Source organism: Elephas maximus, chromosome 12, assembly GCF_024166365.1.
Source record: "Elephas maximus indicus isolate mEleMax1 chromosome 12, mEleMax1 primary haplotype, whole genome shotgun sequence".
Classification (NCBI taxonomy): Eukaryota; Metazoa; Chordata; class Mammalia; order Proboscidea; family Elephantidae; genus Elephas; species Elephas maximus.
The window spans coordinates 92025614-92050180 of record NC_064830.1 but is presented as its reverse complement, the minus strand read 5'-3'; the positions used below and the strand labels follow the sequence as shown (position 1 = coordinate 92050180).

General features: G+C 46.7%; 1 protein-coding gene across 1 annotated transcript; it reads left to right on the top strand.

Annotated features, from left to right (window-relative positions):
* Window positions 1–5777: 5777 nt before the first annotated feature.
* Window positions 5778–22604, top strand: TFR2 (transferrin receptor 2). The gene is made up of 15 exons (XM_049904601.1): window positions 5778–5918; window positions 5998–6109; window positions 6216–6338; window positions 6742–6858; window positions 6969–7108; window positions 7477–7640; window positions 8472–8591; window positions 8936–9018; window positions 9100–9163; window positions 9259–9326; window positions 9420–9496; window positions 9578–9662; window positions 9751–9978; window positions 10389–10529; window positions 21898–22604. The coding sequence occupies exons 1-15, from the start codon at window positions 5818–5820 to the stop codon at window positions 22180–22182; spliced, it is 1908 nt and encodes a 635-aa protein (XP_049760558.1). The 5' UTR covers window positions 5778–5817; the 3' UTR covers window positions 22183–22604.
* Window positions 22605–24567: the final 1963 nt, after the last annotated feature.

Genomic DNA, 24567 nt, shown 5'->3' with positions numbered 1-24567 from the left:
GGTGTATTAAATTGATTGATTTTCTTATATTGAACCACCCTTGCATTCCCAGGATAACTCCCACTTGGTCATGGTGTATAATTCTTTTAGTATGACATTACATTCGGTTTGCTAGTATTTTGTTGAGGATTTTTGTAACTATGTCTCATAAGGAATGTTGGTCTGTAGTTTGCTTGTGATGTTTGTATCTGGTTTTGGTGCCAGGGTAATGCTGGCCTCATAGGAAGTATTCCCTTCTCTTCTATTTTTTGGAAGCATTTGAGAAGGACTTCTTCTTTAAATGTTTGGTGGAATTCACTAGTAAAGTCGTCTGGTCCTGAAGTTTTCTTCATTGGGAGGTTTTTGATTACTGATTCAATCTATTCACTTGTTATAGGTCTGTTCTTCCTATTTCTTCTTGAATCAGTTAGGTAGTTTTTTTGTTTCTAGGAGTTTGTACATTTCGTCTAGGTTATGTAATTTATTGGCATACAGTTGTTCATAGTATTCTTTTATAATTCTTTTTATTTCTGTAGGGTCAGTAGTTTAAAGTTTCTGATTTTTGTTAACTGTATCTTCTCTCTGTCCTTCTCCAGCTAAAATTTTGTCAATTTTATGGATCTTTTCAAAGAACCAATTTTTTGCTTTGTTAATTCTCTTTGTTTTTCTATTCTCTACTTCATTTATCTCTGCTATAATATTAATTATTTCTTTCCTTCTGGTAGTTTTGGGCTCAGTTTGCTCATCTTTTTCTGATTCCCCAAGGTGTAAAGTTAGGTTATTGATTTTAGATCTTTCTTCTTTTTCGGTGTAGGTGTTTACAGCTATAAATGTCACTCTGAGCAGTGCTTTCACTGTATCCTATGTCTTAGAATGTTGTGCTTTCTTTTTCATTTCTTTCTAAGTATTTTCTAATTTATTTTACGATTTGTTCTTTGACTCACTGATTGTTTAATAGTGAGTTCTTTAATTTCCACATATTTGTGTATTTTCCAGTTTTCCTTCTGTTTTTGACTTCTAGTTTCATTCCATTGTTGTTGGAGAAGATATTTTGTATGATTTGAGTCTTTTTAAATATGAGACTTGTTTGTGACCCAGTATATGGTCTATCCTGGAGAATGATCCATGTGCACTGGAGAAGAATGCGTATTCTGCTATTATTGGGTGGAGTGTTCTAACGGGGAGAGGGCAAAAAAATGTAGAAGGTGCACATTATTTGCATAAAAATATGGTATGTCTCTTAAGTCTAGTTGGTTTATGGTGTTGTTCAAATCCTCTGTTTCTTTATTGATCTTCTGTCTAGATGTTCTACGCATTACTGAAAGTGGTGTATTGACGTCTGAGCTGTGATAGTAAAACTATTTCTCTTTTCAATTCTGTCAATGTTTGCTTCATATATTCTGGGGACTCTGTTGTTAGGTGCATGTGTATAATATATTACCTATTCTTAATGAATTGAACAGTTTATTATTATATAATGTCCATCTTTGTCACTTGTAACAGATTTTTACTTAAAATTAATGTCTGTTTTGTCTGATATTAATATAGCCACCCCAGCTGTCTTTTGGTATTTGCATGGAATACTTTTTTCCATCCTTTTACTTTCAGCCTATTTTTGACTTGGATCTAAAGTGGGTCTCTTGTAGACAGCATATAATTGGATCACGTTTTCTTACCCATTCTGCTAATCTCTGCCTTTTGATTGGAGATTTTAATCTGTTTACACTTAATGTAATTACTAATAAGGAAAGACTTCTGTCATTTTGCTATGTGTTTTCTGTGTGCCTTGTACCTTTTTCCCTTCATTTCTTCCAATACTGCCTACTTTTGTGTTTAGTTGATTTTTTATAGTAAACCATTTTGATTCTCTTCTTGTATCCTCATATTTTTTTTAGATAATTTCTTTGTGATTACCATAGGGATTTCATTTAACATCCTAAATTTATAACAATCTTGTTTAAATTGATACCAATTTAACTTCAATAGCATGCAGAAACTATCCCTATACTGCTCCTCCCCTCTTTATGTTGTTGTTGTCACAAATTATATCTTTATATATTGTGTGCCCATAACATAAACTTATAATTATTTTTATGCATTTGTCTTTTACATCATGTAGAACATAACAAGTAAGAGTTAAAACCAAAATTACCATAAACCTGGCCTTTGTATTTATCCATAAAGTTACCTTTACTGGAGTTTTTTTTTTTTTTTTTTTTCCCCCTTCTTATGGCTTTGAGTTATTATCTGGTGTTCTTTATTTCCACCTGAAAGGCACCCTTTAGCATTTCTTGTAGCACAGGTCTTGTGGTAAGAAACTCCCTCAGTTTTTGTTTATCTGGGAATGTCTTAATTTTGCCTTCATTTTTGAAGGACAGTTTTGCCAGTATAGAATTATTTGTTGACTGCTCTTTTCTTTCAGCCCTGTAAATATGTCATTCTACTGCCTTCTGGCCTTCATGGTTTCTGAGGAGAAATTGGTGTTTACTCTTATTGAGGATCCCTTGTATATGATGATTTGCTTCTGTCTTGCTGCTTTCAAGATTCTCTCTTTATCTTTGGTTTTTGAGAGTTTGATTATAAATTGTCTCAGTGTAGATATCTTTGGGTTTATCCTACTTGAAGTTCATTGAACTCCTTGGATGTGTAGATTCATGTCTTTTGTCAAATTTGTGAAGTTTTTGGCTATTATTTCTTCAAATATTCTTTCTGCCCCTTTCTCTTTTCTCCTTCTGGGACTCCCATTATGCTTATGTTGGTCTGCTTGATGGTGACCCACAAGTCCTTTAGGCCCTGTTCACTCTTCTTCACCCTTTTTTCTCCTCAGACTTGATAATATCATATTTTATCTTCAAATTCATTGATTCTTTCTTCTGCCAGCTCAAGTCTGCTGTTTAATCTCTCCAGTGAATTTTTCATTTTAGTTGTTTTGTACTTTTCAGCTTGAATATTTGTTTGGTTCTTTTTTTATATAATTTTATCTCTTTATCAATTTTCTCATTTTGTTCATGCATAGTTTTCCTGATTTCCTTTAGCTCTTTGTGCTTATTAAATACTGTTGTTTTAAAGTCTTTGTCTATTAAGGCCACTATCTGGGCTTCCACAGGGATGGTTTCTGTCACTTTATTTTGTTCTTTTACATGAGCTAGTCTTTCCTGTTTCTTTGTATGCCTTGTGATTGTTTGTTGAAAATGGGACATCTGATTATTATAATGAATCAGATTCTTCCCCTTCCCCACGACTTGCTGGTGTTTGTTTGTTTGTTTGTTTGTTTCTTAATTGTTGAAGGCTATAGTCATCTGTTTAGTGACTTCCCTTTTTTGCAAAGACTGCCTTCATAACATGTGTGGATTCATAAACATGTTTTGTACCTTGTATTCAGGTATTCAGCTAGTGTTTTGGCAGAGATTTCCTTGAATGCCAGGGTTGAGGGGGCTCTCATAGTCTCCACAAATTGTCTCTGTGCTCCTTCAACACTTAGCTAGGTTTGTCCTGAGCCTAGGGATCAGCCCAAGGTAAGAGTGTAATGTTTCCTCAGGTAGTTTATGAGCATGTGTCTTGCCCTGGACATGTGTGTGTGTCTTTCTCAATTTCCCCTTACACATGGTTCTTTAGAAAGCCTTAATTTCCAAAAGAAACTCTTCCCTTAGCCTTTCCTTCCAGTCTTCTGGTGCCTACTGTATGCCTTAATCGCACTGGTTAGCCCAGACAGCTACAGGCAGTAGTCCACAAACTCTGTCCTGCATGAACTCTGAAACAGACCAAACCAAGATGAGAGCCTTGCTTCAGTCCTTTAGCAGCCCTGACACAGATTAGGACAGACACACAGTTATTTGCAAATAAAATCTTCTCTGCTCCTTCTAAGCCAGAGACCAGGCTCCCTTTCTGGGAGTGCAGTTCACTGCTGCTTTAAGATGACCACACTGAGCTGGCAAGATGGTGGAGCATATAGAAAACCAAAGCTTTCCTACATTCAAGTGTCACCTTTTGCTTATTTCAGCATTTGCTTAGTTGCTAGAGCCCTGGTTACACAGTGGTTAAGAGTTTGGCTGCTAACCAAAAGGTCAGCAGTTCAAATCCACCAGCCACTTCTTGGAAATGCTATGGGGCAGCTCTACTCTGTCCTATAGAGTTGGTATGAGTTGGAATTGGCTTGACAGCAGTTGGTTGGGTTTTGTTTTTGTTTGTTTCCCCTTAACTGATTTCCAGAGTTCTGACAAAGTTGGTTCTGCCAGTTTCTGTTTGTATATTTTGGTGTTTTGTGGAAGGATGGGCACATGCAGCTGCTCACACAGTCATCTTGCTCTAGACCAGTGTGTGTTTTCAATTTAGATAAACTTTTTTAAAAAAAGAACACTATGCTTTAAAGGTCAATCTGGATTGCAGTGTGTAGATGTAGCTTATTCTTTCTTACTGCTGCACAGGTTCCAAGTGCTTATCACCATATTTTATGTACCAGTTCCATTATAATGGACACCTATGATGAAATGCAATTGAAAATGAACACTTGAACTCCTGGGTGGGGGCTAGATTGGATGGGAACAAGAATGAAACTGAGGAAGCCACTTAGACCATGGATTGCAGCACTCCTCATGAGAGCTGAGAGCATAGTGGCTTAGACTAAGGGTCATCATCCACGTGGATTTTGAAGTACTACAGAAGCATAGTGGACTTCAGTGTGGAGAGGAAAACAGTAAGCCAGACACCAAATGCCAAAGTCCTTAATGAAAGTGGACAAATGACCAATTGGTTAGAACATAACAGAAGTGAGGAGGCGTAGAGGGTGGTAGAGCTGGATGGCATGGACTTCAATGGAATAGAGTTTTACCTGAAGAGAAATGGTTAGAAGTTTGAGAAGTGGAGCCAGAGGCACAGGAGACATGGCCTTTTCCAGAGAGAGCCAGGCTTCTGTCCAGGCAAGAGGTAGAAAAGGTATTCTGTGATGATGTTGAGGGGTGAGGATAGTTAGTTTGCCATGGAAAGGGTGCAGGTGGAACCGGGTGACAGGAAAGCCATGCAGGGCAGCCTATGGCAAAAGTGAAATGGAAGAACAGGGATAGTTCAGGTGACAAAGAGGCTTGCTTGTTAGGTGGTGACTATGGAAGAAAAATATGGAAGAAGACAGGGTTAAATCTCCAATGAGACAAGTGATCCCATAGTTCCACTGGGTACCTTGGTGACCCAGGTGGAGCATCCAGAAGTGGGGGGGGGGGTGGTCTGCTGCCTCTGCCCAGTGTTTTCATGCCTGGGCAAAGCTCAGGCGAGTATGTATGTATTGGGGGGGTGGCATGGAGGGGAGGTGTGTGGACAGTAGATAGGTTGGTGAGTTTAGTCTGAGCCAGAAATATCCTAAGAAGTGGTGGACAGGACCCCTAGCTATGGGAAGCTAAGATTTTAAGCAGAAGGATGTCCTGGACACACTCAGGGAGGCAGCCTCGGTGGGGATGGGAGAGAATGAGTCAGAAGAGCTTGTTCTGAGAATAAGGAGCTTATTCTGAGAATGAGGAGCCCTTCACAGCCCACAGGCAACCTTACGTCTCAGGCGTCCTTCCCTACTCTCTCCCTCTCCTCCAAACTGTTGCAGTCAAGTGGATTCCGACCCTACAGGACAGAGTAGAACTGCCCCATAGGGTTCCCAAGGATCTGGTGGATTCCAGCTGCCGGACGTTTCGGTTGGCAGCTGATCTCTTAGCCACTGCACCACCAGGGCTCCCCATCCCCACCGGGCGTTGAGAAGTCATAGCCCCGTTCCCCCCCCAGGCTCCAGTCCTGTCCCAATCCCACCTATCCTTGCTCAGGCAAACCAGCTCTCGGGAACGAGGGGCCGGCTCGGCCGGGATGGCCGCCCTGGCTCAGGACATCCGCGCAGAGCTCTCCCGACAGAAGCTGGACCACGTGTGGACTGACACACACTACGTGGGGTTGCAGTTCCCGGACCCGTGAGTGCCAAGAGGCGGGAGAGTGGGCCGGTGGCGGGGGGCAGCAGGGGGCGGGGCGCTCACTACCCCCGCTCCTCAGGGATCACCCCAACACCCTGCACTGGGTCAATGAGTCCGGGAGGGCCGGGGAGCAGCTGCCGCTGGAGGACCCCGAAGTCTATTGTCCCTACAGCGCCACGGGCAACGCCACGGTGAGCGCTTCCTGCCCCACCCCCGGAATGCGGGCTGCTCTCGCCCTTTACCTGGTGCGGGGCAAGGGACGCGGTGAGCGCGCCTCAGCCATCCCTTCATCCCCAGGGAGAGCTGGTGTACGCCCACTACGGGCGGCTGGAGGACCTGCAGGACCTGCAGGCCAGGGGCGTGGAGCCGGCGGGGCGCCTCCTGCTGGTGCGCGTGGGGATGATCAGCTTTGCCCAGAAGGTGAGGGTCCTGGGACCGGGGATGATGAGGAGCGAGGAGGGTGTAGGCCGGAGGAACCAGAAGGTAAGGGCAAACGGGAAGCATCTAGAAGACCGAGAGAATGAGAAAGGAAAGAACCAAGTGGATTGTAAGAAAATGTTGGCAGAGAACAGCAAAATCAGGAGGTCCTGGGAGTCAGGTGGGGTGTGGGGAAGAGAACACTGGACAACTGTGGGGGGCTGCCAAGGCACTGCAGGCAGGTGGGGAGGCCAGTCAAGAGGATGAGCACACTCTTTCTCCAGGAGAACTGTGGGAGCCACAGTTGCAGATCAAAGGCCCTCCCATTTCACTTTACTCCTTTCTCCTGCCCTTATAAATCTGTCTTCTCTGGAGAAAGAATTCTATGGCCACCTCCCTTTGCCAGGTGGCCACTGCCCAGGACTTTGGGGCCCGAGGAGTGCTCATATACCCTGACCCAGCAGACCTCTCCCCGGACACACACAAGCTAGGCCTGTCCAGCCACCGGGCTGTGTATGGACATGTGAGTCTGGGGGTCCCAGGGCGGCACCTCCTTGCCTTCGTCAGGGCTGGCACGCTACTCTCCCAGGAACTCAGGCCACAGTTGCAGTGTGGGTACCCCTCTCCCTACAGGTGCACATGGGAACTGGGGACCCCTACACGCCTGGCTTCCCCTCCTTCAATCAAACCCAGTTTCCTCCAGTCCAGTCCTCTGGCCTCCCCAGAATCCCAGCCCAGCCCATCAGTGCAGACATTGCCTCCCGCCTGCTGAGGTGAGGGGTGTCTGGGGCCCAGGAGAGGAGGAGGCAGAGAGGGAGGCTGCAGCTAGCCCATAGAGTGACTTGGGGTGAACTAGAAAAAGGTGACCCTTCCTCTGGCGGACACAGCCTCTGGCCAGGGCCCACAGTTTGGTGAGTGGAGACCCAGCTGGATCTCAGTCACAGACCCTACTTCTATTTGGCACTCTTGAGTAGGACGCAACCTGCACAACCGTTTGGGACCCTGGCTGCACGGCTCCCTCTGCAGAGGCAGAGACCTGGAGGAGAGGGTGGGAAGGAAAGAGCAGAGAAGGGGCTTTGGGCCCTTTGGTGGCCCAGGTCTCTCTGCTACTCCAGATCCTTTCTGCCACACCCCTCTACAGGAAGCTTGAAGGTCCTGTGGCCCCCCAGGAATGGCAGGGACACCTCCCAGAGTCCCCTTATCACTTGGGCCCCGGGCTGGGCCTCCACCTAAGTGTCAACAACCGCAGGGCGGCCACCCCCATCAGCAACATCTTTGGCTGCATTGAGGGCCGCTCCGAGCCAGGTGTGCTCCCTTGACCTGCATCACCCACAACCTGAGAGAAGTAACTGTTCATAAGCTCCCCGCCCCCCCCCCCCAAAGATAGGGTTGTGCAAGGCCCAGGGGAGGGCAGGAATGGTGCCCAGGGGAGGGGAGGGCAGCTTTGACTGGAGGGTGCAGCAGGCGTTAGTAGGGAAGAAGGCTGGCAAGTTGGGACTGGGACTGATGGGAGTGGCAGTGAGGAGACCTCCCAGTTCACCCTGTCCTCAGGTTGAATGGGCAGTCTTCCACAGTAGCAAGTTCCCCTGGCACTGGAGGTAAACAAGCATAAGGTGGATGATGTTATAGCAGAGACTCAAGTATGAAAGGAGGTCAAATTGGATAGATGGCCCTTTCAAGCATCACCAGATGTGGACAGCAGTGGGGAATCGAAGGTTCTTTAGAAGGAGAGCAGGGTGATGGGAGCAGCCCTTCAGGAAGAAGAGTGTGGCACCTATTAGTGGTGAGGGAGAGGCGCGGGGAGGCTCAGATGAGGATGCTGGTGGAGGGTGGGGTGGAGAGGGATTTGAAATCTGTCAGGACCTGGTGACCAGTGGGACATGGCTGACCAGGGAGGGAATGACTCCAGGCATCCCGCTGATGGAGCAGGCTGTTCAGGGAGGGTCAAGGGAAGAAGGGGCAGGTTTCATTAGGGACTGCAGGGCTGGGGTTGCAGAGAGATGTCAGGGGCTGAGTGATGGAGATTGGTCGAGGGCTAGGAGAGCTGGTGGCACCTGCCCCCCTAGCGCGGAAGGAGAAGTGTTCCGGTACTTACTGCCAGTGTAAGAGGTGGGCCCAAACCATACCTTCCCCTAGATCACTATGTTGTCATCGGGGCCCAGAGGGATGCATGGGGCCCAGGAGCAGCCAAGTCTGCTGTGGGGACGGCCATATTGCTGGAGCTGGTGCGCACCATATCCACCATGGTGAGCAATGGTAAGGTTGGGACCTGGGCTGGGCAGAGGTGGGGCTGTGGTCTGAGCCAGAACTGGGGCAGGATGGCAGTTAGGAACACAGGCTGGAGGAACACCGGCTGGAGCCTCAAACCTGGGCTCCAAACTTGGCTCTCCCATGTTCTGTGTGCCCTGGACAAGTCACTTCACCTCCATTTCTTCATCTAAAAATGAAAGTAATCATAGTATTCCATGGGCCTGAGTGAAGATTAAGCAGGAGAATGTTGGGAGGGAAGGAGGGGCCCCAGGGGACCAGGACAGAGGGAGGACTAAGAGGGCTTTGCTTGGCCCCCAGCTGAACCCATCGTCCCTACCCTCTACCCCTAGGCTTCCGCCCCCGAAGAAGTCTTCTCTTCATTAGCTGGGATGGAGGCGACTTTGGGAGTGTGGGCTCCATGGAATGGCTGGAGGTGATGGCGGGGTCCTGGGCAGGGTAGCAGGGCAGTGGAGAGAGGCTCGTGGGGTTCATTCTCTACTCCCCTTACCCACAGGGCTACCTCAGTGTGCTGCACCTCAAAGCCGTCGTCTACATAAGCCTGGACAATGCAGTGCTGGGTGAGCTAGGGCAGTGCTACCATCTGGACCCCTCCTGCCCACCCCTGTCCCCAGAGGCCAAATCCTGAGCTGGGCTTATTCCTCCCTCTCTTCAGGGGATGATAGGTTCCATGCCAAGACCAGCCCCCTTCTGACCAGCCTCATCCAGAATATCCTGAAGCAGGCAAGAGCTAGGCACGCTGGGAGCAGGGGAGGCAATGGGAGAAGGGAAGCTGGTGAGAGCTCAGCCTGACCTGTGCCCCCACCCTGCCCCCAGGTGGACTCTCCTAACCGCAGTGGGCAGACCCTTTATGAGCAGGTGGTGTTCACCAACACCAGCTGGGATGCTGAGGTGTAAGTGGGGGTGAGAGAGGCTGAGGTGGTGGGGTGAGGGAAGCCTGAGCCCACCGGCCCCCCTAACCTGCCTACTCTCAGGATCCGGCCCCTGCCCATGGACAGCAGTGCCTATTCCTTCACCGCCTTTGCGGGGGTTCCTGCCGTTGAGTTTTCCTTCATGGAGGTGAGGCTTCCTGGCCCCCGCCCCAGAAGGCCAGGCAGTCAGCCTGCCTCTACCGTGCCCCTGCCCAGCCCTGGCTCTGTTGCCGCAGGATGACCAGACGTATCCGTTCCTGCACACAAAAGATGACACGTATGAGAACCTGCACGCGGCGCTGCGAGGCCGCCTGCCTGCCGTGGCCCGGACTGTGGCCCTGCTCGCGGGGCAGCTCCTCATCCGGCTCAGCCACGATCATCTGCTGCCCCTCGACTTCGGCTGCTACGGGGACGTCGTCCTCAGCCACATCGGCAGCCTCAACGAGTTCTCTGGGGACCTAAAGGTCCAAGATGCCAAGCAGCTCCCCACCTCTGGGGGTGGGGGGCGCTATATCCCATTAAAATGCTGTTTAGGCCATGGGGTCTGGCCCCTCCTCACCTCAACCCCTGGAGTCTTGGTCCCCTTGGCAACCTGGCCCCTTTACCCCGGGCCCCAGGCACCTAAGCCCCTAGGGCTCCGCAGGTACCCTCCCAGGCCCCGGGATTTGTCCTCCCCAACCCCCCAGGTCCAGGGTCTTGTTCTCCTCTACCCTCAGTTCTTCCCCAGCACTCTGCGCCCCTATCCTCCCGCCTCCTGCCAGCCCCGGGGTCCCAGCCTCGTCCCACAACAGCTTGACCCCCATCCTAGCCCGGGGTCCTGGCCCGTCTCCGCCAGGCCCTAGCTGCCTGCCCCAGCCCGCGCCTCCGTCCTCAGGCTCGCGGGCTGACGCTGCAGTGGGTGTACTCGGCGCGGGGAGACTACATCCGGGCGGCGGAGAAGCTGCGGAAGGAGATCTACAGCTCGGAGGAGAGCGACGAGAGGCTGACGCGCATGTACAACGTGCGCATCATGCGGGTGAGGCCCCGCCCCACGCCCCCTGCACCCAGCTCCCTGCCGCCCCGCCTCTCGGCCCCCATGGGACCCCTCTGCTTGCGTCCTCACGTTGCAGGCTGTCTTGGGGCTGGGCTTTTGGGGCCCTGGCGCGACCTGGTCTCTGCTCGCCCAGCCTTCTCTTCCTGCCTGATACTTTTGTCGAAGGGACGCTGCAGACTGACTGGTCCCTGTCCTCGGGGCTCGCCTAGTCCTAGACACAATACTCTCAGACTGGCCAGGCTGGGAGGACCTTAGCGGCCACTGAGGCAGCCCCTCAAAGCGAGGAAATGAGGGGGGAAGCCTCTTAGCCACCGTCACCTGGCCAGAGGGAAGCAAAACTGGGATGCCCCCCACCACACACACATCCCCCTGCTGCCCCCCCCCCCCGGAGAGAAAAAGCGTGTACTCAATGTTCCACAGTACAAAAGGCTCGAGGTGCAAAGGGCTAAAGAAATTCAGAGAATGGAGAGCTTTTTCCCCTCTAGCACTGAAATGGGTGAAATCCAGAAGGGCTGCCAGGAGGAGGTGTCATCTGAAAGTTGTACTCGATTTTATTCCCTGGCCTAGCTCTTCGGCTTAATTTTGGATACTTTGCAGTCCCCACTGCATCTCCAGTTACACGGCTCATCTTCCATTCCCTCACCCCATGAATTCAACTTGTCAAACCTTTGATCTTGGGAAGTGGGTGGTAAGGACTGGGGGCCTGAGAAAAGGCCTATGATGCAAAATTTTTAACAGGACTGCCCTCAGTGAGTGTGGGGTCACTCATGGTACAGAACACCCTGTAAATACACGCAGGGAACCCATAGCGTACACACTGAGCCCCCATGCACACACACCCACACAGTTTTCAGAGCAAACATGTCTGTCCCTTGCAGGTTCATGTTCTTTTTCCCACTTGCTTTTTCTTACTTATGCACCTGCCTCTCTCCCTTGCCATCATTCATTCCTTCTTTCTATTTAGAAATCTGTCCATCTTGCTCTTTCTTCCTTACTCTTTTCTCCTGGTCTCTGTCATTCTCCTCAGTCTCCTCTTCCTCCCCTCCTTCCTGATCTCTCCTCTTTTTCCCTTTCCTTTGCCCCCTCTGCTGAGCTATGTGCAGGGCTTTGAACCTGTTCATTGGAGCTTAAACCGCTGCTGAGAATTCACATTTCTAACAAGTTCCCAGGAGTTGCTAATGCTGCTGGTTAGAGACCAATTCTGAGAACCACTGGTAGGGCAACAAAAATCCATTGCCACTGAGGCAATTCCGACTCATAGTGACCCTGAAGGACAGAGTAGAACTGCTGTAAATCTTTACAGAAGCAGACTGCCACGTCTTTCTCCCAAGGAGTGGCTGGTGGATTCAAACCATTGACCTTTCCGTTGACAGATGAGCACTTTAACCACTGTGCCACCAAGGCCCCTACTAGTAGAGCAGTGGTTCTCAAAATTTATTATACATAAGCATCACCTGGGGATCTCATTGAACTGCAGATTCTGATTCAGTTTATCTGGGATGGAAATGAAATTCTCAGCAGAGGTTCCAACTGGAATGAATTGGTTCAATGCCCTGGCTGTGTTTGACCCTGGGGTGAGAAAAGGGATGGGGCATGTTTCATTCTTATTCATAGACCTTGGTTTAACCTCTCCTGTGTAACCCCAGAAACACAAAAAGACACCCCCCCCCAGCTACCTTCCAAAGGGACTAAAGGATCAGACCCAGGGAACTTCATGGTTCTGGACCAGGAGTTGGCAAACTAGAAGCCTGCAGGCAAAATTCAGCCTGCTACCTGTTTTTGTAAATAAAGTTCTATTGCAAAACACAGCCATGCTCAGTGGTTTACATATTGTCCATGGCTGACTTTTGTACTGCAGTGGCAAGGTCGCCACAAAAATCACATGACTCGCAAAGCCCCACATATTTACTATCTGGTCCATCACAGAAGAAGTTTGCTGACCCCTGTTTTAGGCCATGACTTGGCATTGAAGAACAGACAACTTGGGTTGGTGTGGAGAAAGGAGGACTTTCCAGGGCAGAGAGGCCCAAAATAAGGGTGTGGCAGTGAAACAGGCCTGGCTTTCATGGTGCAGTGGTTAAGAGCTGCGGCTGCTAACCAAAAGTTCGAATCTACCAGCTGCTCCTTGGAAACCCTAAGGTTCTACTCTGTCTGTAGGGTTGGTATAAGTCAGAATTGACTCTACAGCAATGAGGTTTTCCTTGGGAGCAGGGTGTGGACCAGCAGAGCCAGAACAGAGGTCCTGCGGAGAAGCAGAGGGAGGCACCAAATGAGTTAGGAATCAACTGTGGAGAGCCTTAAGTGCCAGGGTCAGAGGTTTGGATTTTTAGGATTTGGACATCAAGAAAATGAGGAGGGTTTCTGAGCATGGAAGTGATGTAGCAAAGTGGAGTTTTAGGAAGGATTTTGGCTGGAGTGTAGATGGCCTGAAGATGGAAGTTAATGTGGTAAGGGTGGCAGCAGATATCTGTAGGAGGGAACCAGACTGATGTGAGGCATTTGGAAGGAGAAATGGACAGACTGGATGTTGGAGGAAGAGGAGGAGGCTGCCGTTTGTTAAGGGTCTGCCACGTGCCAAGTGCTTTGCTTCATTTTCTCTGATCCACTCACTGCTGTAGAGTCGATTCCGACTCATAGAGACAGAGTAGAACTGCCCCATAGGGTTTCCAAAGCTGTAAATTTTTATGGAAACAGATTGCCACATCTTCCTTTCGCGGAGTGGCTGGTGGGTTCGAACCGCTGACCTTTCGGTTAGCAACTGAGTGCTTAACCACTGTGGCACCAAGATTCCTTTTCTCTCATAGTCTTCCCTAAAATCCTGTGAGATTGCTAGTACTGTATCCAGACACTAAGGCCACATGGTAAGTGGTGGAGCTGAAATTAAAACCAGGCAGGCTGACCCCAAAGCCTGTGTCACCCTACTTCCACCTTTGAGGCGAGAGCCTGACAGCTGGGGATGGCCCTGGTACTCAGAGGGAATGTGGGAGTGGGACTCAGGAGGTTGGTGCTGGTGTGTAGGGGGTTATTATGTCCAGGTTCCCCACCCCCCCTGGGCCCGGTGGGCTGAGCGATGGAGACTGCTGGAGGGCAGGATTCCAGTGGATGATATGGCAAGTAGACTTGGGAACTGTTCCCACAGAGGTCAGAGTTGAAGCCAAGGGACATGAATGAGCTCTGTGTGGCATTAAAATCTTCTTTGGGTCTTACAGAGATACGAATGGGTGAGACCACCTCTAGCAAGCCTGATTCTGCTGGAGTCATGGCAGGCAATAATTTAAAAATCTTCCCCAGGTGATTCAAATATACAGCCAGGTTTGAAAACCACTGGACTGTAGGCAAAGAGAAGAGCAGAGGGTGAAGGTCACCCCTTCAGACCTGCCCACAGTAGGGAGCAGAAGGAACCAGAGAGGCTGGCAGAAATGGGGGAGGAGAACTAGACCAGTAGTGAGGCAATCTCAGGCAAGGCAGAACAGCATCTGAGTCAGAGGGTGGCTGTCCCATTGACCTTTGACTCCGGGCTGTAGGGGTTGGCGGAGGTGGTGTGTAGAGGAGTGGTATCAAGAAGAGGAACAGCAGGACAATAGATTATTATTTGAGGCTTTTAGCAGGGAAGTGACTGAGCCAAGAAGGAAGGCTGAGGAGACCCAGATGCAGGCATGGAAGCTCTAGAGATAGAAAAGGATAGAACTCAAAACAGCTGAAGGGTGCATTCCGCTCAGATATTGGTGATGTCACAGAATGGTCATTCCCTGATTGGGTAACCAAAGGGAGGTGGGACTTAGGGAAGCTGCTGAACAATATTAAGTACTTAAAACCAGTAACTGGTTGTCGTGGAGTCAATTCCAACTCATGGGGAGCCCATGTGTGTCAAAGTAAAACTATGCTCCACAGGGTTTTTTTTTTTTTTTAATAACTTTTATTAAGCTTCAAGTGAACGTTTACAAATCCAATCAGTCTGTCACATATAAGTTTACATACATCTCACTCCCTGCTCCCACTTGCTCTCCCCCTCTTGAGTCAGCCCTTTCAGTCTCTCCTTTCTTGACAATTTTGCCTGCTTCCCTCTCTCTCTATCCTCCCATCCCCCCTCCAGACAAGAGTTGCCAACACAATCTCAAGTGTCCACCTGATATAATTAGCTCACTCTTCATCAGCGTCTCTCTCCCACCCACTGACCAGTCCCTTTCATTTCTGAAGAGTTGTCTTCGGGGATGGTTCCTGTCCTGTGTCAACAGAAGGTCTGGGGAGCATGGCCACCGGGATTCCTCCAGTCTCAGTCAGACCATTAAGTTTGGTCTTTTTATGAGAATTTGGGGTCTGTATCCCACTGATCTCCTGCTCCCTCAGGGGTCCTCTGCTGTGCTCCCTGTCAGGGCAGTCATCGATTGTGGCCGGGCACCAACTAGTTCTTCTGGTCTCAGGATGATGTAGGTCTCTGGTTCATGTGGCCCTTTCTGTCTCTTGGGCTCTTAGTTGTCGTGTGGCCTTGGTGTTCTTCATTTTCCTTTGCTCCAGGTGGGTTGAGACCAATTGATGCATCTTAGATGGCCGCTTGTTAGCATTTAAGACCCCAGACACCACATTTCAAAGTGGGATGCAGAATGATTTCATAATAGAATTATTTTGCCAATTGACTTAGAAGTCCCCGCAAACCATGTTCCCCAGACCCCCGCACTTGCTCCGCTGACCTTTGAAGCATTCATTTTATCCCGGAAACTTCTTTGCTTTTGGTCCAGTCCAATTGAGCAGACCTTCCATGTATTGAGTGTTGTCTTTCCCTTCACCTAAAGCAGTTCTTATCTACTGATTAATCAATAAAAAACCCTCTCCCACCCTCCCTCCCTCCCCACCTCGTAACCACAAAAGTATGTGTTCTTCTCGGGTTTACTATTTCTCAAGATCTTATAATAGTGGTCTTATACAATATTTGTCCTTTTGCCTCTGACTAATTTCGCTCAGCATAATGCCTTCCAGGTTCCTCCATGTTATGAAATGTTTCAGAGATTCGTCACTGTTCTTTATCGATGCGTAGTATTCCATTGTGTGAATATACCACAATTTATTTACCCATTCATCTGTTGATGGACACCTTGGTTGCTTCCAACTTTTTGCTATTGTAAACAGAGCTGCAATAAACATGGGTGTGCATATATCTGTTTGTATGAAGGCTCTTGTATCTCTAGGGTATATTCCTAGGAGTGGGATTTCTGGGTTGTATGGTAGTTCTAACTGTTTAAGATAACGCCAGATAGATTTCCAAAGTGGTTGTACCATTTTACATTCCCACCAGCAGTGTATGAGAGTTCCAATCTCTCCGCAGCCTCTCCAACATTTATTATTTTGTGTTTTTTGGATTAATGCCAGCCTTGCTGGTGTGAGATGGAATCTCATCGTAGTTTTAATTTGCATTTCTCTAATGGCTAAAGATCGAGAGCATTTTCTCATGTATCTGTTGGCTGTCTGAATATCTTCTTTAGTGAAATGTGTGTTCATATCCTTTGCCCACTTCTTGATTGGGTTGTTTGTCTTTTTCTGGTTGAGTTTTGACCGAATCATGTAGATTTTAGAGATCAGGCGCTGGTCGGAGATGTCATAGCTGAAAATTCTTTCCCAATCTGTAGGTGGTCTTTTTACTCTTTTGGAGAAGTCTTTAGATGAGCATAGGTGTTTGATTTTTAGGAGCTCCCAGTTATCGGGTTTCTCTTCATCATTTTTGGTAATGTTTTGTATTCTGTTTATACCTTGTATTAGGGCTCCTAGGGTTGTCCCAATTTTTTCTTCCATGATCTTTATCGTTTTAGTCTTTATGTTTAGGTCTTTGATCCACTTGGAGTTAGTTTTTGTGCATGGTGTGAGGTATGGGTCCTGTTTCATTTTTTTGCAAATGGATATCCAGTTATGCCAGCACCATTTGTTAAAAAGGCTATCTTTTCCCCAGTTAATTGACACTGGTCCTTTGTCAAATATCAGCTGCTCATACGTGGATGGATCTATGTCTGGGTTCTCAATTCTGTTCCATTGGTCTATGTGTCTGTTGTTGTACCAATACCAGGCTGTTTTGACTACTGTGGCTGTATAATAGGTTCTGAAGTCAGGTAAGGTGAGGCCTCCCACTTTCTTCTTCTTTTTCAGTAGTGCTTTGCTTATCCGGGGCTTCTTTCCCTTCCATATGAAATTGGTGATTTGTTTCTCTATCCCCTTAAAATATGACATTGGAATTTGGATCGGAAGTGCGTTAAATGTATAGATGGCTTTTGGTAGAATAGACATTTTTACTATGTTAAGTCTTCATCCATGAGCAGGGTATGTTTTTCCACTTAAGCATGTCCTTTTGAATTTCTTGTAGTAGAGCTTTGTAGTTTTCTTTGTATAGGTCTTTTACATCCTTGGTAAGATTTATTCCTAAGTATCTTATCTTCTTGGGGGCTACTGTGAATGGTATTGATTTGGTTATTTCCTCTTCGGTGTTCTTTTTGTTGATGTAGAGGAATCCAAGTGATTTTTGTATGTTTATTTTATAACCTGAGACTCTGCCAAACTCTTCTATTAGTTTCAGTAGTTTTCTGGAGGATTCCTTAGGGTTTTCTGGGTATATAATCATGTCATCTGCAAATAGTGATAACTTTACTTCTTCCTTGCCAATCCGGATACCTTTTATTTCTTTGTCTAGCCGAATTGCCCTGGCTAAGACTTCCAACACGATGTTGAATAAGAGCGGTGATAAAGGGCATTCTTGTCTGGTTCCCGTTCTCAAGGGAAATGCTTTCAGGTTCTCTCCATTTAGAGTGATATTGGTGTTGGCTTTGCATAGATGCCCTTTATTATGTTGAGGAATTTTCCTTCAATTCCTATTTTGGTAAGAGTTTTTATCATGAATGGGTGTTGGACTTTGTCAAATGCCTTTTCTGCATCAATTGATAAGATCATGTGGTTTTTGTCTTTTGTTTTATTTATGTGATGGATTACATTAATGGTTTTTCTGATATTAAACCAGCCTTGCATACCTGGTATAAATCCCACTTGATCAGGGTGAATTATTTTTTTGATGTGTTGTTGGATTCTATTGGCTAGAATTTTGTTGAGGATTTTTGCATCAATGTTCATGAGGGATATAGGTCTATAATTTTCTTTTTTTGTAATGTCTTTACCTGGTTTTGGTATCAGGGAGATGGTGGCTTCATAGAATGAGTTGGGTAGTATTCCGTCATTTTCTATGCTTTGGAATACCTTTAGTAGTAGTGGTGTTAACTCTTCTCTGAAAGTTTGGTAGAACTCTGCAGTGAAGCCATCCGGGCCAGGGCTTTTTTTTGTTGGGAGTTTTTTGATTACTGTTTCAATCTCTTTTTTTGTTATGGGTCTATTTAGTTGTTCTACTTCTGAATGTGTTAGTTTAGGTAGGTAGTGTTTTTCCAGGAATTCATCCATTTCTTCTAGGTTTTCAAATTTGTTAGAGTACAATTTTTCATAATAATCTGAAATGATTCTTTTAATTTCATTTGGTTCTCTTGTGATGTGGTCCTTCTCATTTCTTATTCAGGTTATTTGTTTCCTTTCCTGTATTTCTTTAGTCAGTCTAGCCAATGGTTTATCAATTTTGTTAATTTTTTCAAAGAACCAGCTTTTGGCTTTGTTAATTCTTTCAATTGTTTTTCTGTTCTCTAATTCATTTAGTTCAGCTCTAATTTTTATTATTTGTTTTCTTCTGGTGCCTGATGGATTCTTTTGTTGCTCAGTTTCTATTTGTTCAAGTTGTAGGGACAGTTCTCTGCTTTTGGCTCTTTCTTCTTTTTGTATGTGTGCATTTATTGATATAAATTGGCCTCTGAGCACTGCTTTTGCTGTGTCCCAGAGGTTTTGATAGGAAGTATTTTCATTCTCGTTGCTTTCTATGAATTTCCTTATTCCCTCCTTGATGTCTTCTATAACCCAGTCTTTTTTCAGGAGGGTATTGTTCATTTTCCAAGTATTTGATTTCTTTTCCCTAGTTTTTCTGTTATTGATCTCTAGTTTTATTGCCTTGTGGTCTGAGAAGATGCTTTGTAATATTTCGATGTTTTGGACTCTGCAAAGGTTTGTTTTATGACCTAATATGTGGTCTATTCTAGAGAATGTTCCATGTGCGCTAGAAAAAAAAGTATACTTTGCAGCAGTTGGGTGGAGAGTTCTGTATAAGTCAATGAGGTCAAGTTGGTTGATTGTTGTAATTAGATCTTCCATGTCTCTGTTGAGCTTCTTACTGGATGTCCTGTCCTTCTCCGAAAGTGGTGTGTTGAAGTCTCCTACTATAATTGTGGAGGTATCTATCTCGCTTTTCAATTCTGTTAAAATTTGATTTATGTATCTTGCAGCCCTGTCATTGGGTGCATAAATATTTAATATGGTTATGTCTTCCTGATCAATTGTCCCTTTTATCATTATATAGTGTCCTTCTTTATCCTTTGTGGTGGATTTAAGTCTAAAGTCTATTTTGTCAGAAATTAATATTGCTACTCCTCTTCTTTTTTGCTTATTGTTTGCTTGATATACTTTTTTCCATCCTTTGAGTTTTAGTTTGTTTGTGTCTCTAAGTCTAAGGTGTGTCTCTTGTAGGCAGCATATAGATGGATCGTGTTTCTTTATCCAGTCTGTGACTCTCTGTCTCTTTATTGGTGCATTTAGTCCATTCACATTCAGGGTAATTATAGATAAATAAGTTTTTAGTGCTGTCATTTTGATGCCTTTTTATGTGTGTTGTTGACAATTTCATTTTTCCACATACTTTTTTGTGCTGAGGCGTTTTTCTTAGTAAATTGTGAGATCCTCATTTTCATAGTGCTTGACTTTATGTTAGTTGAGTCGTTACGTTTTTCTTGGTTTTTATCTTGAGTTATAGAGTTGTTATACCTTTTTGTGGTTACCTTATTATTTACCCCTATTTTTCTAAGTAAAAACCTAACTTGTATTGTTCTATATCGCCTTGTATCACTCTCCATATGGCAGTTCAATGCCTCCTGTATTTAGTCCCTCTTTTTGATTATTGTGATCTTTTACCTACTGACTTCCATGATTCCGTTATGTGTATTTTTTTTAATTAATCTTAATTTGTTTGTTTTTGTGATTTCCCTATTTGAGTTGATATCAGGACGTTCTGTTTTGTGACCTTGTGTTGTGCTGATATCTGATATTATTGGTTCTCTGACCAAACAATATCCTTTAGTATTTCTTGTAGCTTTGGTTTGGTTTTTGCAAATTCTCTAAACTTGTGTTTGTCTGTAAATATCTTAATTTCGCCGTCATATTTCAGAGAGAGTTTTGCTGGATATATGATCCTTGGCTGGCAGTTTTTCTCCTTCAGTGTTCTGTATATGTCGTCCCATTCCCTTCTTGCCTGCATGGTTTCTGCTGAGTAGTCAGAACATATTCTTATTGATTCTCCCTTGAAGGAAACCTTTCTTTTCTCCCTGGCTGCTTTTAAAATTTTCTGTTTATCTTTGGTTTTGGCAAGTTTGATGATAATATGTCTTGGTGTTTTTCTTTTTGGATCAATCTTAAATGGGGTTCGATGAGCATCTTGGATAGATATCCTTTCGTCTTTCATGATGTCAGGGAAGTTTTGTGTCAGGAGCTCTTCAACTATTTTCTCTGTGTTTTCTGTCCCCCCTCCCTGTTCTGGGACTCCAATCACCCGCAGGTTATCCTTCTTGATAGAGTCCCACATAATTCTTAGGGTTTCTTCATTTTTTTAAATTCTTTTATCTGATTTTTTTTCAGCTATGTTGGTGTTGATTCCCTGGTCCTCCAGATGTCCCAGTCTGCATTCTAATTGCTCGAGTCTGCTCCTCTGACTTCCTAGTGCGTTGTCTAATTCTGTTATTTTATTGTTAATCTTTTGGATTTCTACATGTTGTCTCTCTATGGATTCTTGCAACTTATTAATTTTTCCAGTATGTTCTTGAATAATCTTTTTGAGTTCTTCAACAGTTTTATCAGTGTGTTCCTTGGCTTTTTCTGCAGTTATCCTAATTTCATTTGTGATATCATTAAGCATTCTGTAAATTAGTTTTTTATATTCTGTTTTTTTATCTGATAATTCCAAGATTGTATCTTCATTTGGGAAAGATTTTGATTCTTTTGTTTGGGGGGTTGGAGAAGCTGTCATGGTCTGCTTCTTTAAGTGGTTTGATATGGATTGTTGTCTCCGAGCCATCACTGGGAAACTAGTTTTTCCAGAAAATCCGCTAAAAAAAAAATGCAGTCAGATCCCTATCAGAGTTCTCCCTCTGGCTCAGGCTATTCAGATGTTAATGAAGCCGCCTGGGGAGGGTGGGGGAGGGAACAGAGAGATAGGAGAGTAGCACCTCAGAATATAGCCAGAGTTGCTTGTCTTGCTTGGAATGACTATTATATCTGAGATTCCCGCAGGCGCGTCGCCTATGTGTGCTGGCTGTGTGGAGATTGCCCCCGGGGGGTCTGGCCCGCTGGAGTCACGGTCAGATCCTCCGCTTCCAGCCCCACGCCCAGCGTCAAGGCTCCCCTACTGGGACGGCGCACTCTCGACTCCAAAATCAGTCGCTGCCTCCCAGGGACTTCTCGTCCCTCCAGCCGCGTGGCCGTGCCGCCTCCGAGAAGCAGTTGGGCCTCCTCCCGGGGTTAGTTCAGATGGGTGGAGCAGCTCCCCATGCTTGTGCCGTGACCGAGTGTCCCGGCTGGGACGCTGTTCTCCCCGCTCCAATACCAGTCGCTGCCTCCGGGGGACTTCTCCTACCGGCTGAGTCCCACGCTGCCCGCGTGACCCAACTGGGCCCCCTCCCGGGGTTAGTTCAGGGGGGTGGGGCAGCTCTCTGTGCTTGTGCCGTACCTGACTGGTACGCTGGCTCCAGGCTCTGGAAACAATCGCTGCTTCCCTGTATTAGTTCGTTCTCTGTCTCTAAATCTGTGTTTGTTGTTCAGGGTTCGTAGATTGTTATGTATGTGATCGATTCACTTGTTTTTCCGTATCTTTGTTGTAAGAGGGATCCGAGGTAGCGTCTGCCTAGTCCGCCATCTTGGCTTCGCCTCCACAGGGTTTTCTATGGCTGATTTTTCTGAAGTAGATCACCAGGCCTTTATTCCATGGTGCTTCTAGATGGACTTGAACCTCCAACCTTTAAGGTTAGCAGCCGAGCACATTAGCCGTTTGCATCACCCAGGGACTTCACTAGGTGAAAACCCTATGGAGCAGAATTCTATCTTGACACACATTTTATGACTCAACAGCAGTTGGTGCTAGGTGCCGAGTTTGGTTACAAATTGCTAGCAGGAAGTAGGGGTTGTTCAGGCTTTTGCTCTGGGGACAGAGACCCCATCCAACCTGATCTCACTCTTGATGCAGGTGGAGTTCTACTTCCTGTCCCAGTATGTGTCGCCGGCTGACTCCCCATTCCGCCATATCTTCCTGGGCCGTGGAGACCACACGCTTGGTGCCCTGCTGGACCACCTACGGCTGCTTCGAAAGGGTGACTCCAGGGCCCCAGGGGCCTCCTCCCCTGGGGTAGAACCCAGCCTAGGCTTCCAGGAGAGCCGCTTCCGTCGACAGCTGGCCCTGCTCACCTGGACGTTGCAGGGGGCAGCCAACGCACTTGGTGGGGATGTCTGGAACATTGACAACAACTTCTGAGGCCCACCAGGGGCCCCCCATACCCTTGTCCCCATCTGAGATCACATCTTCTCCCCACTTGAGTGATTTTGGGGTGACAGAGGTGTCCACGCACCACCTCTCATTGCTGACCAAGATTCTCACTAGCCTTTTCCTGTCCCTGCACAGCCCAGATCCCAGCACATAGACATGCACACATCCCTGGCTCTGCCAATGTAGGAGTAGGTGAGCAGTGCCTCCCGTAAAGTGATGGTCATACTGTCAACTAATCAAAGAGCAGTATCTGCTCATTCACAGACCCTTCCCCATGCCTTGAGACCAGCCTTGAAGGTTTTGTAGACCCTGGGGTCTGGCCCAGCTGTCAGCAGAAGAGCTTGCTAGACCTTATAGTCAACAGGTGGTCTGTGGTGTGAGAGGCATGGGTTTTGGACTTCAATAAACCACCTGGTGAAATCCTGTTGTCTCTAAGCATCTTTATGCTACCTCTTCACCCTCACCCCCACCCAGTCATCCCTCCTTTGAGACCTAGAGAGGGGCTGGGCAGAAGGGGCCAGAGGGGTATTGTTCAAAATGCTGCATCCATAGGAAAAACTCTGAGCTGTTCCTGTTACCTGAGGAAATAGTGAAAGCCTATTCTCCAAAGAGGTCCCCAAGTGGTGCAAAAGATGTGTGTTCGACTACTAACCTAAGGGTTGGTAGTTCAAATCCACCCAGCAGTGCCATAGAAGAAAGGCTTGGCAATCATTTCCATAATGATTACAGCCAAGAAAACCCGATGGGGCAGCTCTACTCCATAACGCATGGAGTTGCCATGAGTTGGAATCCAACTTGATGGCAATGGATTTGGTTTTATTCTAAAAAAAAAATGGACTGAAACATATCAGTGTTCATGAAGATGACACAGGACTGGGCAACATTTTGTTTTGTTGTACATGGGGCCACCATGATGAGTCAGAGCTGACTCCATGGCAACGAACAACAACAGTCTCCAAAGAACACCCCCATGGAACAGCAGACTGGTTCTGGATCTTCTGCTGGGACCAGTGCCAGCTACATAATTTCCAAGGCCCAATGCAAAATGAAAATATAGGGCCCCTTGTTCAGAAAGCAGGAACAAAGCCCCTTTCTTCCAGTCTCTCAGCTTGTCATGGTGTTTTTTTATTTGCTATGTAATATCGCGCCCCCTCAGGCCTGGAGATGCTCTCACGTGAATGGAGACCCTCACAAGCACCAGGAGTTTTGCCCCACAACTTGGTACACAGAGTGTCTGTGTCCAACCAAGACCCCGACCCCAACCCTGACCCTCCCTGTGCCTGGGCCCAGGCCTCTGCTGGGGAAAGAGGGTAGCAATTATGATCAGGTGAAGGCCGGGGAGCTGGCAGGGAGAACCCATTCACCGGAGGTGGAGAGGCAGCAGAAGGCAGGACTCTTAGCACATACTCCATTGTCCCATAGGACTTCACTTAGAAAGCACAAATTCAAAGACAAAATTATTAAGAATTTCAAGACAACAACTACAGGGCATTAAGCCCCAAGTGCAGATCCCCCTCTGAGCACAGAGCCCCCTGAGACTGAAATGGTCACAAAACCATTAGATGATCCCTACAGGGACATCTCTCCTCGCAGGATCCCCTTTGGTCAATCTTTGTGAAGGTGGAGACCATAAGGTCTGAGTCACATGAAGGCAGGGAATTACAAGGGCTGCAGTTACCACTTTCCTTTAATCATAGGCTCAGGAGGGTGTTTTCCCGGTTCCCAGTCTAGGGCAGCAGCATAAATCCAGGGGCTCATTTCTCAGGCTGCTTGGTTCTGTCTTGCTCCCAGAATAGGGTGAGAGGTCTTACCCAGTTCCTCAGGTAACTGGTAAGTGAAGGCCTCTTAATCTAAGGCTTAGGATACTCCAGCCCCTTGGCTCCAGAGTGAAACTACCCCTTCCTTAGCTACCCCTGAGGCTTCATCAGCAAACTTCAATTATTTGCTTCCTTGAAATACAGCCCAGAACAAACTTCCCAAAGTGATTTCTCAGCTCTTCATCTTGTCCATATGCTCCCTGTGATGGACAGAATAATGGACCCTAAAAGATGTCAAAGTCCTAATCTCTGGAGCCTATGAATGTTATTTTACATGACAAAAATGTCTTCCCAGATGTGATTTGGCATCTTGAAATGAGGAGATTATCCTGGATTATTGGAAGGAGGGCAATTTAATCACAAGGGTCCTTGTAAGAAGTGGTAGGAGAGTCGATAAAGAAAGGAAATGAGACAACGGGAGCAGACGGTTAGTCAAAAATGGATTTGAAGATGCTACACTCTTGGCTTTGAAGATGGAGGAAGGAGCTACAAACCAAGAAATGCAGAGGGCCTCTAGAAGCTGGAAAAGCCAAGGAAACAGATTTTCCCCTGGAGC

Bases quoted from the DNA above. Each gene is read 5' to 3' on its own strand.
- TFR2 (XM_049904601.1), top strand. From the start codon at position 5,818: ATGGCCGCCCTGGCTCAGGACATCCGCGCAGAGCTCTCCCGACAGAAG. The intron at 7,641-8,471 runs GTGTGCTCCCTT...ACCTTCCCCTAG, and splicing joins TGAGGGCCGCTCCGAGCCAG to ATCACTATGTTGTCATCGGG. The intron at 9,979-10,388 runs GTCCAAGATGCC...CTCCGTCCTCAG, and splicing joins AGTTCTCTGGGGACCTAAAG to GCTCGCGGGCTGACGCTGCA.